This window comes from Rhodamnia argentea, chromosome 10, assembly GCF_020921035.1.
Source record: "Rhodamnia argentea isolate NSW1041297 chromosome 10, ASM2092103v1, whole genome shotgun sequence".
Classification (NCBI taxonomy): Eukaryota; Viridiplantae; Streptophyta; class Magnoliopsida; order Myrtales; family Myrtaceae; genus Rhodamnia; species Rhodamnia argentea.
Genome location: NC_063159.1, coordinates 12,592,268 through 12,610,640, shown reverse-complemented (window position 1 = coordinate 12,610,640; position 18,373 = coordinate 12,592,268). Strand labels below are relative to the sequence as shown.

At 43.4% G+C, this 18,373-nt stretch overlaps 3 protein-coding genes and 1 long non-coding RNA gene across 5 annotated transcripts; 2 read left to right on the top strand and 2 right to left on the bottom strand.

The window, feature by feature from the left end:
* Window positions 1-1,201: 1,201 nt before the first annotated feature.
* LOC115725793 lies at window positions 1,202-5,125 on the top strand. Of its 2 annotated transcripts, XM_030655401.2 has the most exons (5): window positions 1,202-1,362; window positions 1,393-1,811; window positions 2,684-2,839; window positions 2,965-3,651; window positions 3,860-5,125. In XM_030655401.2, the coding sequence occupies exons 2-5, from the start codon at window positions 1,485-1,487 to the stop codon at window positions 4,976-4,978; spliced, it is 2,289 nt and encodes a 762-aa protein (XP_030511261.1). In that variant the 5' UTR covers window positions 1,202-1,362; window positions 1,393-1,484; the 3' UTR covers window positions 4,979-5,125. The 2 variants fall into 2 exon arrangements, with proteins under 2 accessions (XP_030511261.1, XP_030511260.1); XM_030655400.2 differs by having other exon boundaries at window positions 1,202-1,811.
* Window positions 5,126-8,044: 2,919 nt separating this feature from the next.
* On the bottom strand, window positions 8,045-8,971 carry LOC125312700. The gene has a single exon (XM_048271810.1). It carries the CDS (start codon window positions 8,969-8,971, stop codon window positions 8,045-8,047), a length of 927 nt encoding a protein of 308 aa, XP_048127767.1.
* Window positions 8,972-12,238: 3,267 nt separating this feature from the next.
* On the bottom strand, window positions 12,239-17,344 carry LOC115757640 (putative phosphatidylglycerol/phosphatidylinositol transfer protein DDB_G0282179). Its single transcript, XM_030697952.2, has 4 exons — window positions 17,190-17,344; window positions 16,825-16,926; window positions 15,839-15,999; window positions 12,239-12,532 (listed from the first exon to the last, which is right to left on the bottom strand). Exons 1-4 carry the CDS (start codon window positions 17,272-17,274, stop codon window positions 12,425-12,427), a joined length of 456 nt encoding a protein of 151 aa, XP_030553812.1. The 5' UTR covers window positions 17,275-17,344; the 3' UTR covers window positions 12,239-12,424.
* Window positions 13,156-15,970, top strand: LOC125312685. The gene is made up of 2 exons (XR_007196773.1): window positions 13,156-13,284; window positions 15,778-15,970. It is a non-coding gene; the product is annotated as an uncharacterized LOC125312685 (long non-coding RNA).
* Window positions 17,345-18,373: the final 1,029 nt, after the last annotated feature.

Genomic DNA, 18,373 nt, shown 5'->3' with positions numbered 1-18,373 from the left:
TTATTTAAGACAATTTTTCATAATAACATCGGAAATAATTACGAATATCTCTTAGAGTTGTTTTAACGATTGCTATATTCACATGCATTCGACAAAAACAAAAAAATATTTGCATGCGTAAATTTTGGTTCGCGCTTGTCGGACCCTCTCTTGCTAAACTCAAATCTCTATACTATTTGCCAAGTTGGGATTTCCGGCAGCAAAGTTGGGTACCTCCACGACTTCGTTCTTTAATTGATTGTTTGGTTAGATATTGGATCATGCCTCTCATTCTTGAATCGCTCGAATCTTTCCAACATTCGAAAAGGGTCTCGACATGTTATGAAGAACTTGAGGTTGATAATCGACTTTCAAGGTAGCCCTCTCGGATTAGTGCACATTCAACTTGTGAAAAGAGGCCGAACAATTAGATTGTTCAGCTGTTGCTTACTTACTCCACAAGACAACAAGCAAGACCATTCCCATCATTCTTAAATGATTTGACCGCAAATCAAGACCCTCGATTCTATGGGGTTTGCTCCGTCGACGCTATTCCCGAATTCAAATGGCACAAATCTCTGCTCAACAATAACTTATTTATCAAAACCCATCGCCAAGTAATTTCCCAAAGCATTATGATATTTCAGCAAAATAGAGTCAATGCCAGCCGTGTATTTGCCTTTGCTTATCCGAGCAGTTCACTAAACAATAGATAGGATATGGCAAAATTTTTAGATTTCTTCTTCTATCCTATCCTGAAATTTTTAAAATCGTCACCCATTTTTTTTTAGCTGTTTTACCATGTTTGTTAGAATGTGGATAATATCTTAGATTTTTTTATGGGAATTTTTTCTTTCCTTTAAATGTAATAAGAATCTGGAGATGGAAAATTTTGATTTTATTCCTATTTTTGCGCCGGTGAAGCTCCCCAGTCCCCCCGCGTTTGGGGCGTGGATTCTTCAGGGGGATAAACACAAGTAAACCAAATTATCCGAAAATCCAAAAATCCCCCAGAATCTCCACACAAAAAAAAAAAAAGTCCAACCTGTAATTACATAGAATAAAAAAAAGGAAAAAAGAAAATCAAACTCCATGTGGTCGCTTTTGACCCGACCCGACCCTACCCTCTGGTTAAATCCTTAACCACCTTCCTTTCTCCTCTCTCTCCTCTTCTCCGCTCTCCGTCATCATCAACGTTCATCTCTGTCTCTCTCTCTGTCTTTCTCGCTCGCTCTGTGCGCGACTTGTCCTTTCTCTCTCTAACCTCTCCTCCTGAACATATAACGGCATATCCCTCCCTCTCTCTCTCTCTCTCTAGACCTTTTATCTCGGAGCCACCGAAATCCGCACCTGTTCCTCCTCGAAGATCTCTCACACAACCACCCCCCTCCCCCATCTCTCTCTGTCTCTCTTTCTTCCTGAGACCTTTGAAAGCCTCACCTCGTAGTTTGGTCGGATTCCGGGGCTCTTCTCCCGATTCCGCGGCGGCTGCCGTTCGGTCCGAGATGGTGGTCAAGATGATGCGGCGGTGGCGGCCCTGGCCCCCCCTGGCGGCGAGGAAGTACGAGGTCCGGCTGGTGGTGGAGCGGCTCGAGGGCTGCGATCCCGCGCCGGAGGGCGGCGGCATGGCCGTGGAGGTCCGGTGGAAGGGGCCGAAGCTGGCCCTGATGATGATGCGCCGCAATGCCGTGAAGAGGAACTTCACGAGGGAGGAGCGCGTGGGCGAGGGCGGCGCCGTCCTCTGGAACGAGGAGTTCGAGAGCGTGTGCACTCTCTCGGCTTACAAGGAGCACGCGTTCCATCCCTGGGAGATCGCCTTCACCGTCTTCAACGTGAGTTGATTATTCTCTTCGTGTAGGATTTTTTTAAATTTTTTTTATGGCGTTTTCCTTGTGGAGCGCTTGTGACTTTCTTTCTTAAGGCTGATTTCGCTGCTAATTTGCGAGGAATGGCTCCCTCACGCTTGGGTCATAGTGAAATTTGGGGGTTTTTGCGCATGACCCTGCGTCGGGATGACTGGATCGTTGCCGTATCCGTCTGTAATGTTGATGTTGGTGGAAATTCTGGTTTGATGAGGTTTAGGTTGATTGGTGGTTTCGTGGACTTGGTAATTAAAAGCTGGTGACTTTGAAGATTGTTGTTGTTGTTGTTGGTATTGCTTATTCCATGGATTTTGAAGCCTGAAATTCCAATTTAATGATATTGCCATTCCTACTGGATTGCTTATTTGCTGGAATTGAAGCCTGGATTTGGTTTTGCAAAATCTGTCTTTTTTTCTTGGCCACAGTTTCTTCCCTCTTATTAGAGCTAGGAAATTTTAATTCACTCTGTTGATTTCTTAACAAATTGATGACGGATTTTAATCATTTATTGACTTATTGGATGCACAATTCGCCCAGTTGAGCGAACTTTTTGTGATCAATCTTTGTCTCCCAGATTAGATTTTACCTGTCGCCATCAAGCTGTGTTTTTGTATCAGAATTGTTTGTCTGGATGAATTTGTAGGCTTTAGCTGCACCTTTTCCTGATCAAAATTAATTAACTATGGTACAGCTTTTTTAATTCATGTCTGTTCGTGGCTGAAAAATCATGTTCCTAGAGAGAGAGAGAGAGAGAGTTTTGTGCAGCGCCATAGCTGTGTTCACATGTAAAGGAATCCCCTTGAGTATGGTTGTAAGACGCTTCATCTTCGTTTGCTGAGCAGGGCTCGAACCAAGGATCGAAGAACAAAGTTCCCATCGTTGGAGTGGCATCGCTAAACCTTTCAGAATTCGCTTCTGCTGTGGAGCAAAAGGAATTTGAACTGAGTATTCCTCTCACACTCCCTGGTGTTTCCACGGATTCTCCACCGCTGCTGTCTGTACGTAATCCATTTGGCTCTTTGCATCGATGTCCGATGTTTGGTTATCTCTTTTCTTGAAAATTTATGCTTTATCTTCTTTTGGTTCCTCGATTATGAATCTAATTCTCCTGTCGACCATGCAGATATCTCTCAACTTAGTGGAGCTGAGAACCTCTCAGGAAACTGCAAACCCGATCGAGAGATCGATGGTGCCTAGTCAATCACCACAGCAGTGTGGGGAAGCTGTTTCAGCAGAAAAAGATGAACTTTCTGCCCTGAAAGCGGGTCTTAAGAAGGTAAAGTTATTTACTGATTACATGTCTGCCAGGAGAGCCAAAAAGGCTTGTCTTGATGAAGAGGGAAGCGAGGGAAAGTGTTCTGCCAAGAGTGAGGATGGAGAGTACACTTATCCTCTTGATTCTGACTCCCCTGATGATTCTGAGGAAGAGGAGTCGGATGAAGGCAAGGGAAACTCCAACATCAGAAAGTCATTTAGCTATGGAACACTAGCCTATGCAAATTGTGCAGGAGGCTCGTTTTACTCCAATGCAAGAATTTCTGGCGAAATTGAGGATTGGATCTACTACAGTCATCGAAAATCTGATGTGGGTTGCTCAAATAATGAGGATCCACTTGCTTCAGTCTCTGAACAATCACAGCCACAAGGTTCAAAGCGACGCATACTGTCCTGGCGGAAGAGGAAGCTGAGCTTCAGGTCTCCCAAAGCAAAGGGGGAGCCCTTGTTGAAGAAGGCATATGCAGAGGAAGGTGGGGATGACATTGATTACGATCGTCGCCAGCTTAGCTCAGATGAGTCTCTCTCTTTGGGGGTAAGAAATTGCTTTTGAAAGTTTTAGGGTGTGTTTTGTTCCTTTGTTTGAGATTTTTGCCTAATGAATTGCTGGTCAAGCGCCTATCTTTCGAAATTTCATTGGCATACCGAAAAGATTATTCAGTGAACTTTTTTGATGCTGTCCTTTTTAACGGAAGGAACTAGGTTATATATTTTGTTGAACTAACTGTGAACTTTTCTTGCAGTGGACTAAGACCGAAGAAGATTCTTCTGCAAATCGGTCATCGGTGTCTGAATTTGGAGAGGATAATTTTGCGGTTGGCAGTTGGGAGAAAAAGGAGGTTATAAGCCGTGATGGACTCATGAAGCTTCAAACACAAGTCTTCTTTGCTTCGATTGACCAGCGAAGCGAGCGTGCCGCCGGTGAAAGTGCATGCACCGCCCTTGTTGCTGTAATTGCTGATTGGTTCCAAGCAAATCGTGACTTGATGCCAATTAAGTCCCAGTTTGACAGTCTCATCAGAGATGGATCATTAGAGTGGAGGAATCTGTGCGACAATGAAGCATATAGGGAACGATTTCCTGACAAGCACTTTGATCTTGAGACAGTTCTGCAAGCCAAGATCCGTCCTCTTTCTGTTGTTCCTGAGAAGTCGTTTATCGGGTTTTTCCATCCGGAGGGCATGGATGAAGGAAAGTTTGACTTTCTACATGGTGCTATGTCCTTCGATAACATTTGGGATGAGGTTAGTCATGCTGGATCAGACAGTTCTAGTAATGGTGAACCTCATCTTTATATTGTGAGCTGGAACGACCACTTCTTCATCCTCAAGGTCGAACCGGAAGCTTACTATATAATCGACACGCTTGGTGAGAGGCTGTATGAGGGTTGCAGTCAGGCCTACATCTTGAAATTTGACCGCAGTACAGCTATTCACAAGCTGCTGAATACGGTGCAAGCACCCGAGGAAAAAACCACCACTGATCAGAACAATCAGCAAAATGACCAGGTCAATCCCAAGGAAGAGGGTCCTGTGGTGGAAGGGGCAGTGGTTCTCGAGCCTGAAGAGCAAACCAAGAATAACGAGGCAGAGGAAATTGTCTGTCAGGGCAAGGAGTCATGTAAAGAGTATATCAAGAGCTTCTTGGCTGCAATTCCTCTTAGGGAGTTGCAAGCAGATATAAAGAAAGGCCTAATGGCATCAACGCCTCTTCACCACCGATTACAGATCGAATTCCATTACACGCGGTTTTCGCAACCGCTGATCATGACTCCATCGTCCCCTGAGGTCACAGCAGCTGTGCCGCAAGCTATTGAAGGTGCAACTGCAGAACCAGCCTGCCTTGGTGCTTCCTGTGAATAGTCGAAGGGATAATCACTGACATGTTTTAAGTTGTTGACGGTGTCGCGTGATTAACCACATAGATCTAATTTGAGCTCGTGCTTGGTATATAGAGGATGTGTCTGTTTTGACTCTTGGCCAGAAATGAAAAGTTGAAGATTTCCAATGTCTGAAACTATCTGCTTGCTTTTTGTGTGTTTTCTATGCCGTTTTAGACTGATCAATGTCTTTTGGAGTATCTCATTCGGCACAATCCGCTTTTAAATTCTGAATTGTTTGGGAGCAGTTCTCTTGTGAGGCATCTTTCAATAATGCCTTTTAGCCTAAAGACATTGAGAATTCCCAAAATGTCCAATCGTTGTACACATTCCATTTTTTTTTTTTCTTAATTTGATGTGCTCCTCACAATGAGGTGGTCCTTCACCAGAACAATTGGAATCAAGATTTTGGTCAAGAGGCAGATATTCCTTTCCTAATTTGATGTTCCATTGCAAGCTGTAAAGGATCAAGACCTCTTCCCTCTGTTTGGTCCGTGAGGGCATGTGAAGATTCTTTCCCATGTAGCCATTGTTTTGAAGAAATTGCACAGCCTACTTTACATCCCAACATATTCGCTTATTTGAAAAAGAATAAATGATTAGTTAAAATTCGTTGAACCAATGTATCCATAAAAGGGTTGCCTTTTGACGCTGAGGCGACTCCCAAGTCCATGAATGCACGTTCTCAAGATATGCCGTTTCAGATGCCATCTTCTGAGTGTTCCCTTTGATTTATTCAAGTTAGAATGGTCTCTGTGCAATAGTTGCTGTATAGAGGCTGAGGCAACTATAATCTTTTGAACAACTCCTCCATGCTCACATAGTTTAGCTGGAAGCACGACCCTTAACTTTAAAATTTGGAAAACTCCATCAAGACGAGACCGTTTCTTCGAGTAGTAGCCAGTAGGATCTTCCCTCCAAGCCTGCTTCTCATGAGCTTCTGATTTAGGAGTATCTGAACTGAAGTATATTATCCACGTGCTGTTCTTTGCAAGCCTGTTCAGTTACCTTCTGTTCTGTCATAGATTTAGCAGCTGCTTTTACAGATAAAAAAGACTTTTGGATTATGCTTAACATGCAACTCAATTATTTATTTTCTTCAGCATGGTTGATGAAGTTCACTCATATCAATCCGGGCCCATAAAAAGATGATTTCTGTGCTACACGTGCCCGTGCGTGCAAGCATGTTTGGTGTTTCTATGACTTAGTAATAAATGATCAAGTTCTTTTTCTCTACAATAATTTCTAGCAGCTCGTAGCTTCATGCTGTTTACATATGCTCATCGCCATTCTGAAACATAATGTTCCGAGATGCAGATATGCGCAGTTACATCGTTGATCTTGGCAGTTCCAATGGAAAAATACAGTTTTGCGTCTCCACCGCAAGCTTGAGTCGATCATTAGGGCGCAGAAGAGAGATTGAACAGTATCTGAAAAGAAAAGGAAAAAGGATAAGAAAAGTTCCGAGGCCATGAATGAAGAACCTAACGTGGTGGCATGATTAGCGGAGAGGTCCACCACTTTCATTGGAAGTAAGCTGGCAAAGGAAAGAGAACAGGATTGGAAGAAGGAGAACCCACCCTCACTTTGGTGGAGTTTTGGTTCAGAACTAATGGCCTGCTTTCTCCCTCGCGCATGGACTGTAGACTGTCTGAAAGCTTCGACCACACCCCAAGTCGAAAAAGGCAAAATCAGCTCAGACATCGACACTTTCATAACCACTATTAGCTGGCTGATGTAAGCTTGAACATAGTAGTGCCTTTCCCTCGTGTAAGTTGCATATCTATGCAAAGAACACAAGTATTTTTACTGAGGTCGCCAAAACAGGATGTTCTTGTCTTTTTTAAGTATGGTAAGATCAGACATCTAATCACAAAAAAGGAACAGAGAGAGTGGTATCAACAATTTTCCCCTAGATCTTCTTGTCTGCTTTAGTATGAACAGAACGTACGATCCTGTCTTAAAATACCAGAGGACCGGTCTCATACTGTGGAATGTACCCGTTCCTGGAATACATTCACCCTTTTATCGTGCAAATGTTGTTAATGTCAGCATTTCATAGTATGAAACTACTTAACGGAAGAGAAATAGTAAATCTGTTGATCTCGAGAGAGCTCGGTGCCTATGTCCTTGCCGCATCGTGAAAGAACAGCTACAGCTTGGCCTTGATGTCATTTACTAGTGGTTGGGTTCTGAGTTGTCATTTTCCAAATTCAAGATCCGATTCCCGGTTAAAAGTTCCCATAAATAGCGTCCCTCCCCATGATTATAACCTTCCATGTCCATGCTGTTTCCCTAAATGCAATACGGATTGATTGGATACTGTTCAGTGTTTTCTTCTGAGGATAGAGACTTTTGGTCTCCTGGCAAGCTAAGCTATCATTTGCTCTCCTTATTAACTAATCCCAAAGAGAACAAATTTAAGAGAGCTTAATGATGGCCACATGTGTTCATCATGAAAGAATGTGGCCAAAAGTATATGCCAAACCCTTTATGGTAGAGCTGTAGGGTGGTGGATATGATCAGTTCAACGCCCTTTTTTTGCCAAACAGAGAAAAATATAGTTTTCCGCAGACTGGATTTGAATGCAAGCTTCAATCGTCACATTTCTTACCAAATCAATCGAACTTCACGATTTCACGATTTGCACGAGAGAATATGTACATCAGTTTTGGTTTTTTCTGTTGTCAATAGCATGAAATGCAAGATTTCTTCATCCTACCGATGCCAAGACTAGTGGTGCTTAATGCAGATGAATACATGAAACACAGCTCTTTTTTCTCCTAAAAAGAGGGATATTTGCATACATTATGAACGGCGCTCTGATTAGTTCATCTAATTTGTTATGCCTCAATGGCGATCATCTTTCTCCAGGCTTGATCGCATACTAGGGATACAGGGAATTTGGCCAGAACTACCTACGAAACACAGTTCACACAATAGCGCTAAATTATACGACTGCATCAATTTCATCCGACATAAGCAGTTAATTCTAGGTGATATACATCATCAGGAAGATCACAACTGCAGACCATCTGCATAAGATTTCTCAGCTACATGCGGGGCACCTAATCAGGCCATTTTCGTTGCACTCAGGGCATCGAATCCACGGTTCGTCCTCCTTGTCCCTAACCACCCTGCAGCTTCCATGGCAAGCCAAACATATCACGAATCTTACATTGGCACATTGAACGCATGTGTTCTTTGAGAGGTCAAGCGGAATCCCTTCGAAAAGCTTCCTCAAGCTCCCTTGCTCATGCAGCGTGAGGACTTCGTCGGCTCCTCCGATGTACCTTCCTCTTACAAACAGCTTCGGAGGGATCACTCCCTGGCCAAGGATCTTCCGCAGCTCCTCCCGGAATTGCAGGTGCAACGACACATCCCTCTCGTGAAAGTTGATTTTAAAACTCCTCAGTAAGAACCGGACAGCATTGCAGTCCTCGAACGTCCTCCGTATTCCCGTCAGGCTTGTTGTGTAGAAAACAACCGAATCTCTTCCTCCTGGCGGGCACTTCTCCTGAAAGTCCCAGAGAGATGGGTGACAGTGCTCCTTGTAGTCCCTAGCGTCCTCTATCCCGAGCTGGGCTTTCGCTATGCCCTCTAAGGAATCAGCCCGAAGACCACAGGTTTCGTAATCGGTTGTGACATCTAGTGCTGGAAATGGGAATTCCATGTCGCCTTCTGCATCTGAGAAGATCTCCTCCTCCAAGTCATCTGTCGCGGGAGTCGTTGCTGCCGATCCCAGGGAGGATAAGACCTCCTCCTGGCCATTCTTGAGATCGGCAATGCGATTCTGCACGACAGGTTTGTCAACTTCACCCCCCTGGTGTCCATGGTGAATCGGCGGCGGGTAGCGACCATTCTCATCAGATAGTTTCCCGGCATGGTTTAGCTGAGCGACTAAGCCGCGCTTAAGAGTGCTTATTGTCGAAATCAACTTCAGTTTCTTCAAGAACCTTCCCTTCATTCCTGTCATGCCTTGAGCAAACCGAAATGCCTAGGATATGCTCAGAAGCAAAGTATATCTCCCGGTCAGGATTGAATGAAATACTTCAGGAAAGGGAAATGAATTGTCACTAGCAATGACTGCTAGGAAAATGAAGGAACATAAGGTCCATGAGTTCCTCTTATGGGCCAACTTGGGTGGAAAGTGAACACTCAAGAAAAGGGTCAATCAGGTTTGCTTTTTTAAAAGCTGCGTGCATGATCATGATCACGCCGGATAAAGCGTAGCTTGAGACTGGCCCTCGAGCCATACCTTCATTTTCTCTCCCAAAGGTCCCGTATTGACCCTCTACCAACCAAGTTAGGGCCAGTCATGATGATCTTTTTGCTTTGCTTCGGCGAGTGTTGACTTCTTCAAAGGGTAAGAAGCTACTGTAGCCATGTTCTGTGCCCCTTGTGTTTGCTTTAATTGCTCTCTAATTTTGCTGCTAAAGCAAAAAACTTCCGATGTGATTCAATCAACAAGGATAATGATATATTTGGTTCCTAAACTTTGGCCCAATATGCAACGTGATCTTTGAATTTTAAATTTGTTCAATGTCACCCTTAAACTTCAGCTCAACATGCAACGTCATCCTGAAATTTTTAATATGTTCGATAATGTCCCTGAACTTTTAGGACGTTCAATCTATTCTATAAACTGTATGAAAATATTCAATGCCGTCCTTCTAATAACTCGAGTCTAGGGACAACATTAACCATTCTCAACGAGTCCGAGTATTAAACGAAACATGTATCAAAAGTTCAAGGACCATATCGAACAAATTAAAAATTCAGAGATGCACATTGGGTTGAAGTTCGGAGGCAACAATTGAACAAATATAAAGTTCAGAAATCATATTGCATATTGAGCAAAAGTCTAGGGATCGTTCGTGTCATTTACCCAAAATATATAATGTCATGCAAGGCAGACATAGTTGTGCCCACAGACATGATTCACTCTGCTCTGCTTTTGTGCAAAGTTGCCTTTCGAGTCTTATCTTTTCACCAATTTGGAACTTTCCGTGCACCATGTTTCTCGGATGTTTTGCTTTGAGTGCAAATGAAATTTTCCATTTGAAATCCTTCCTTCCGCAAATCAGTTCACCAAAAAGCGATCTGGCTACAAGTGCTTTGTTTCGTCGGGGGTCGTGTCAAAACAAGGCTATGCAGTAGTTAGCCAAATCGATATACGACATGACCAAAGATTTTGGGTCAAATTCTCGATCTTGTCACGTCTCCTTAACGCGAACATAAAATACTACCCAAACAAGTTACACGACATAGACGCAAAAGGATAAAGGAAAGAAAACACACCTCAAGTTTGTAGCATCGCATTTTTTCGAGAAGAAACAAATCTGCACTTACAATTATAGCGTCGTGAGCGGAAAGTTTCAGGGCAGAGGACCAGCCTGTGCGACAACTGATGAGCCCGAACACTTGGCCAGCCTTTTATCAATAAATAGTTTCGAAAGACAATATGGCGATCCGCGTTCTCCTCATCAACCATATCACTTCCATTTTAGCTCGGCATTTAATCCTTCGAGTGAGACATACATATCATTTCAGTAATATAATTGATTTTGCTTTACCATGGCCACAATTAGGAAAGTGACAACAGCTCCCGACCAATTTATGTGCATGAGAATATCCCTGATTTCAAAGATCCTCTAAGATGATCATTTTGCCGCCCCTGGATTCCTAAAACAAACCCCTCGACGCCACTCCCATGAACCCATTTTGACAACCCATATGTATCTCTCTCTTTATCCCTATGCCACAAAGCCCCACTTCTGAGTCCACGTGCGTATGGGAGAAATCGGATCGTGACATCCTCTTCCACCCAATATCAGCAATATCAGCAGCGCCCTCATTGCCGAATATTCCGTCGGTTCGTTGTTTCTTTATACATCAACACCACTCTCTTGAGACTTACATGAATGTGTGCACGCTCGCCCAACATAATGATGACTAGTCTGGTATCATAGCTGTTTTCGAATCTCCAGTTACTTGTGTTCATTGTGGCAAGTGTGGTATCCTGAGCCAATTGTGCTATCCTTGATAGCACCTTCTTTCTTCTACTAGGTTTCTCCCGATCTTAACAAACCAACAAAGGTTTCTTTTATTGTTGGAATGTGGTAATGGGCCTCTTCTTAGCATTTACCCATATGCTTTGGGGAACCTACTCCATTTGTTATGGGACAAAAGCTTTTCGGCGAAGGACAAACCCTTGTTGCGCTTGATGAGTTGGAATGGTGGGTCAGTCTTTTCTCGATAGATCATTTCTAAAGACAAGTATGGTGAATCGCATCCTTTTAATCAACCACATCACGCTCATTTTAGCTCGGATATTCAATTTGGTTTAGCATTGCAAATGAGCATTAGGGTTCTAAAGTCCCTTGGCCAAATGCAAATGGTGTTTGATTCATTTTTTGCCTGCCGTTGATCTCCGCCACCACCACCACCGGTCGCCAGCGGCCGACCGCCGCCTTTTTTCAAAAAAGAAAAAATATTTTACAAAGTTCATTTTTCACCAAACAATATTTATGTCAAAGTTCCTTTCTAAATGTGTTTTTAAAATACATTTTACCAAACACTACTTGCATTTTGAAAAAGGCCTTTAACCCAAAGGTATTTGTATTTTCTCAAAGTCCCTTGGCTAAATACTAAACAAAACATGGCCTAAGATGATCATCTTATTGTCCCTGAATTTATAGCACAAACACACCCTAGCGCCATCCTTACGAATCGATTTTCTTAACCCTTTGTCTCTCTCACACTTCCATCAGGATGCCATAAAAACCCACTTTTTAGATACGATGAACCGTGACCCCAGGCTTCTAGTATATTTACAACAAGATCCTAGCAAAAGTTTAAGAACGACACTAGCCGAAAGTAGACAATTCATCAACACTACCCCTACATGTTTTGCATAGTGCAAGCCCCCACATCAATAGGACTAAATTGGTACAATAAGCCATCCTACATATACGGTGCAATTCGATTATGTTCCTATCACAAGTGAAGGATTGAACGAAAAATGGTTTATGCAACCAGCCCTAAAGAAACTCACTGGGACTCAGAAATTGCTGTAGCTCGTGTAAATACCACTAGATATATAATGGCCTCCATTTTCATTCAGGTAACCTTAAGGCTCAGAGCTTACCTTGTTCTTGCTCGTTCAGGTTCTGGCAATCCCTATTCAGCCTGGATATTGCTCGTGCAAGTCTCTCAGGTGGTCAATTCATGCATGAAGACGTTCCAGAGGAATTTTACATGCATGACAAGCCGAAGTTCATTCAGGATCTCCAGAACATAAAAGAGTTACAAGACACGCGTCGAAGTATTCAACAGTGATTAGGAAGAACAAACTCTTAAAGAAACTCCCTTTTGTACACTATTACGGTGACACTCATAAGGAGACTTCAACCACTTTCCAGAGCTTTTAGCTTTCGACTACAGATGAAGCGAACCCAATGTTGAAATCAAAGGCAATGCAGGTTAGCTCTTGCTTATTCTCATCATACATCTTCATCGTGAGGGAATAAGAACCCTGCATATTCAAGCACTTATCAGCAACACCGCAATACACCAAAACTAACGAAGAAATTCTCTTTCATGGTGATAAATAGAGGATAAATTCAACAGCTGCCTATTTTTAAGACCATAAAATTGGCAATAAGTCCAGGTCCAATTGTAGGGAAAACAGAAACCAAGATTTGCTAGTTGCCAGATCCAGGTAGGGAAGGTGCTTCCAGTCTTTGAAAGGCGCACAAGTAAAGTGAAAGTGATGCAAATGCAAGAAAATATAGTTGGGCCTCAGCCATGATGGCATTATCCAGTGACCCCACCCCAGCTATGTAATATTGTACTCCAATATATCAGCATTGGCATTCAACAATATGGATCGATGAAGAAGAAACAGGTAATCAATACCGTCAGCTGCCAGTTAAGTTCTCTGTTATAGTAAATATGTTAACCACTAGATGAATCGCAATCACATTGCGTACTCTGTTACTTCATCGGAAAAGAAGACCACACAGCATTACTTTTGTGCTGAGGCTCAATGTGCGAAAAATTCTAACCATATTAAGGAAAAAAACTCGAAACACACTAAACAAATTATAACTAGCATTTCTTCAATTAGAAGACTTGCTAGCTTTTCTTTTCTAGGAGTTTCACAAATCAAAGGAGTGTCATTGTGATATATTTTATCCAACTAAAGCGCATCTTCCCTCAAATTTTCAAGTGATGGGAAGAAGGAAAAACAACCATTGGCCTTTTTCACTTCCTCAGGATGGAAAAGTACATTAGCTTTATCTCCTCAAAGAGATAAACTCAACCATCCTCTCTCTAGTACCCAAGACACCAAACGCTTCCGCCATGGGTGATTTTCGGCCCATTGCATGTTGCAACACGATCTACAAATGCATTACCAAGATCATTGCTAACCGGATTGCTCGGGTCTTGCCTTCCATCATTGATCCATCACAAACGGCTTTTGTCAAGGGGAGAATGATTAGTGATAACATTTTGCTTGCTCAAGAGTTGTTTGCGAACTTTCACCATGAGCCTTATCTTCCTAAATGTGCAATCAAGGTCGACTTCCAAAAGGCCTATGATACGGTGGATTGGTCTTTCCTTGAAATGGTGCTTCTAGCATTTCGCTTCCCGGCTTTTCTTGTTAGATTGATCATGGAATGTGTCTCCTCGCCGCGGTTCTCCATTGCCATTAACGGTGAGCTTCATGGCTTCTTCTCTAGCAATAGAGGGATTAGACAAGGTGACCCCTTATCCCCATACTTATTCACCTTAATTATGGAAGTCTTCTCCGGTATCCTCCGCGCTAAGACAATTCTCCCGGGTTTCAAATATTTTTGGAGGTGTAAATCCTCTCGTCTCTCGCATTTATTCTTTGCGGATGATGTCCTTCTATTCACCGAGGCACACATTGGATCGGCACAACCGCTGAAGGAGGGGCTGCAAACCTTCTCCGGATGGTCCGGACTCAAACCGAACCGGCACAAAAGCAACATATTCTTCTCGGGTGGCACCTCGGCCCTCCATGATCAGATTCGGGACTGCTTGAGCTTCCAACATGGTACCCTTCCGTTTCGCTATCTTGGGGTACCCGTTATTGCATCTAGACCGAGGAAGAATGATTGTAAGGCACTAGTCAACTCCATCACGACTAGAGTTCGGTCTTGGGCACAAAGATTCTTATCTTATGCCGGTCGCCTTCAACCGATCAAGTCCGTATTACATTCGATCCATGTTTACTGGGCTAGCATATTCACTCTTCCTATGTCCGTTTTACACGATATTGAGCTTATCCTCGGGCGGTTCCTTTGGAAAGGACCTAACCTCGGGGTTGGGGGTGCTAAGGTATCCCGGGTGGACATTTGTGTTCCCAAAGATGAGGGGGGACTGGAGATTCGCAGGCTTGTTGATTGCAATAAGGCCATGACACTCAAACACATATGGAACCTATTTATCGACAAAGAGTCTTTATGGTGCAAGTGGATCCATTCGACCTTCTTGAAGAACACCAACTTTTGGGTGGCCACTAGACCCAGTGTTTGCTCATGGGCATGGAAGAAGATTACGGACCTCCGCCTTGATTTCTCCTCCCGATTCCGATGGAAACTCGGGAATGGAAGTACGACGGCCTTCGGGTATGATTGGTGGCATGATAGAGGCCCCCTGTACAAGCTCTTTTCTACCGGGGACATCTACCGCTCCAGGATTCCCCATGATGCGTCCGTCCGATCATTCTATGACTCAGATTGGCCTCCGTCTGCACCACTGGACACCATTCGGGGTTGGCCGGACCCTACCCCCTCGTTCGTTGAAGATAAAACGGACACACTTACCTGGCAAGCTCACCCGTCGGGTGATTTCTCGGTGACGTCCGCTTGGGAGCTCATTCGGGCTAAGGGCCGTGCGGCTCCATGGCACTCCTTTGTGTGGGATCGAGCTATTATTCCCCGGCATGCCTTCCTTCTCTGGTTAGTCACTCTCAACCGCTTACCCACCCAGGTCATCTTACTTCAAAACCACAGGATTATTGAAGGATCATGCGCCTTCTGTCGCCAGAGACCGGATTCGGTAGACCACCTCTTCTTCGGGTGCTCGGTTACTAGCGGCTTGGCCAACTTTTGGGCGGCTAAGTGCCACCTGCTCTGGAGGAACAGGCCGTGGCAAGTTCACATTCGGTGGGCCATTAAACACATCGGTGGACGGTCCTTCTCTCACCGGATCTCCAGATTCTCACTTGCGGCGCTCTGACACCTCATATGGACCGAGAGGAACAACATCCTTTTTCGAGACAAGCCTCTTTTCGTACCGGGTATGGTCAAACACCTCATCAAGGTAGTCAAGGATAAAGCCCTTTCCCTTGGTAGCATCGACGACACTCCTCGGAACCGTCGCTTACAAAGTAGCCGGGGTCTCTCTACATCCATCTTTGAGGTTCATCCTTAGGACTTTTTGCAGCTTCTTCTCCGCTATTGCCGTTGGTTTAGCCGTGTATTCCTTAGATTTTGGCCGTTGTTTTGGCCGTGTTTCTTTTTGGTTCTTCTGCTGCTGTTTTGGCCGGTCTAGTTCTCTTTCGGCCGCTTGTTTGGTCTTTTGGGGACTTTCTCTTGATCCCTCTTGATCTTTTGCGCCACATCACCTTTGACCCTTCTAGGACAATTTGTGTCCTAGTCGGGTCAAGGTTTTTGTGTTTCGGCCCTTTCTTGTAACTAAGTCGTTTGAAAAGTCTATATATACTTACCTTACCAAAAAAAAAAATAGTACATTAGCTTTGAATTTGCAGAATTGGAACCGACACATAATGATCAAGAGAATAACTTACAGGCGGGGTAAATCCAGGCAAAACTTGTGAGTGAGCCACAACAAAATCTCCCTCTGTTACAGGACAAGATGTCTCTTCACAAAGGTCATGGGTTTCACTGTGAATGTGAAATCCAAAGTATGAGACATCGATCGCCAATTTCCCACCACTGATTGCTTCGCCTACTTAAACGAAAATCGGGAGGTAGTTTATATGTAAGTTTAAGGAAAAAGGAAGAGGAAAAAAGCATGTTGAAGCATTCGTCATTACATGTACTTTCATCAAATACTTCTGCTCGGATGATCTAACCACAGGAAAAAAGGATATCGCGTCGATTTAGCCAAATGAGCAGCTTAACCAATGCAAAGACCAACCAACCAGAAGCAAAAAAGCCCTCTTCCATCAAGATATTTTCCAAAAACGCAAACACAAGAGATGTAGCAAAATAGATTCTTAAGTTCTTAGTTGTTGTGCGAAGTGTTTTCTTTTACTATGCTAAACAACTAAAGTTAGAAGAGTTCTCAGTCTATTTGAATGTAACACAGTTTATCAGAACAATTTGCTCCAAAAGCTTCACCATTCTGTATTGAGAACCAAACCCACCATTAACAGATGAATTCCAAACAAATGTAGCAAATGAAGGAGACAACCATGATCACCTGCTAAGACAGCTCACAGGACATTCATAGTTTTAAATCATCTGACATCTGACATCCTGGTCCCAGAATTTCTATACCTCCAAACCATGGCTCAACTAGACTTCAAGACAGCTATTCAGATAACCGATAAAACCCAAGAGTCCATATAATAAACATCAAATCACCACAATACAGAAGCCTTTAAAAAAAAAAAAAAAAAAAACTCGCACAGGCATGGCGAATACCGAACACAGAAGCGGGATCGAACAGTGCATGTCATCAAAACTAATTACCAAAACGAATCGAATAAAACCCATATTGAAAAATTCGCAGGGCGATACCAGAGCTAGAAGGCAACTAAAACAGTACCTGTGGTCGCAGCAATGCTGAAGGTGGCCGGCTTGCCTCTCGCCACCGGAGAGGGCGATATCTCCACTCCAGAGACCTTAACGGCGTACTCCGTCTTCTTATCTGTTTCTCAGAACAAAATCCACACATCACAATCAGCTCCAAAATTTCAATCGCAATATCCAAAATACCGACCAAACACGAATCTGCGACACGAAAACGCTAAGAACTTCTATTTCCTCAACCCCTCAGGAGGCGAAGAATCCCTAATTCAGCTCAGGCACCCATCGAACAACACGCTCGATTGAGTCGGACTAACTGGGCTCCAGCACCAAGAAATTCGAAGAATCAAAGCACGAGGCGATCGAGAAAAAAAGGCACCGAACCGCAGTAATTGACGTCGGTCGCTCGGTTGAAAGGCAGAAACAGGCAAAGCGCCAAAACCGCGAGCTTCAGCTGCGCCATCTCCATCGCCCGCGAGCAGAGGGAATCACCGGTGAAGTTGGAAGACGAGAGAGGAAGCAAAAGAGGAGAAAAGAGACGATTTTTTCCTTCTGGTGTTCGTTCTATTGTTCGGGCGGTCTACACTTGGGATTTGGTGTCAGCAGATGGAAGCCACGGAACGTTAGGTGGATGCCACTTTTCGGCTCTTCGTCAATCCAGCGGCAGCAAAGTCAAAGACGGTGTTGATTCTTTGACTCTCTTAGCAAGCAATGCAGAAACCACACGTTAGCCGTTAACGGGCGAGCAGATCGAACGATAGCCGCGTTGGAAAATTGTTAAAAAAAAGTTTTAGATTTATTGTAATTTTATCAATTCAGTCTTAAACTTTTTAATATTGTCAAGTCGATCTCGAATTTTTTCGTATTTTATCAATTGAGTCAATCGGATTAATTTTAATCGACAATCGTTAACGTTGGTATCGCTTGTCCTATGTGACATGACCGGCGTTGACATGGATAACTTTATAATATTCAATTATTTTTTTGATTTTCTTATTATCTACGTTCTTATTTTTTCTTTGCTTATTTTTGTGTCGACGAGGGTGATTGCGAAGGTCTCGCCCAAACTAGGCGAGGGTCGCGATGGCCCCGGGCGAGGGCTTCATGGCTCCGTCGGCCGAGGGTAAGGCGGACTTTGCCAAATCTAGATGGTCACCTTGCCCACAGGCAGCGTGGGTCACTTGCGACCCTTGCCGATACAAAAAAAAAAAAAAAATCATTATTCGACAAAAATATTAAAATACTATTCAAAATTTATCTACGTCAATATCGGCGATGCCAAATTGGATGGTGACATTTATATCAGCTATTTTCAGCTAAATTTGATCGAATGGACTTAATTCGTAAAATAAGATAGGATTCAACTGATTAAATTAAAATGTTTAAGACGATGCTTATGATTTTTTAGATAATTTTTCCGTGGGGAACTGATCTACGAATTCTTAGTCAAATGATCCTTGCTGTCCGAAAGTCGCACATTTTGATTTTGTCGCCATGAATAAAAAAATTGGTAAACATTGTTGCACCGTAGAAAACTCCGTTCAATGACGGTAATTGGTAACATTGTT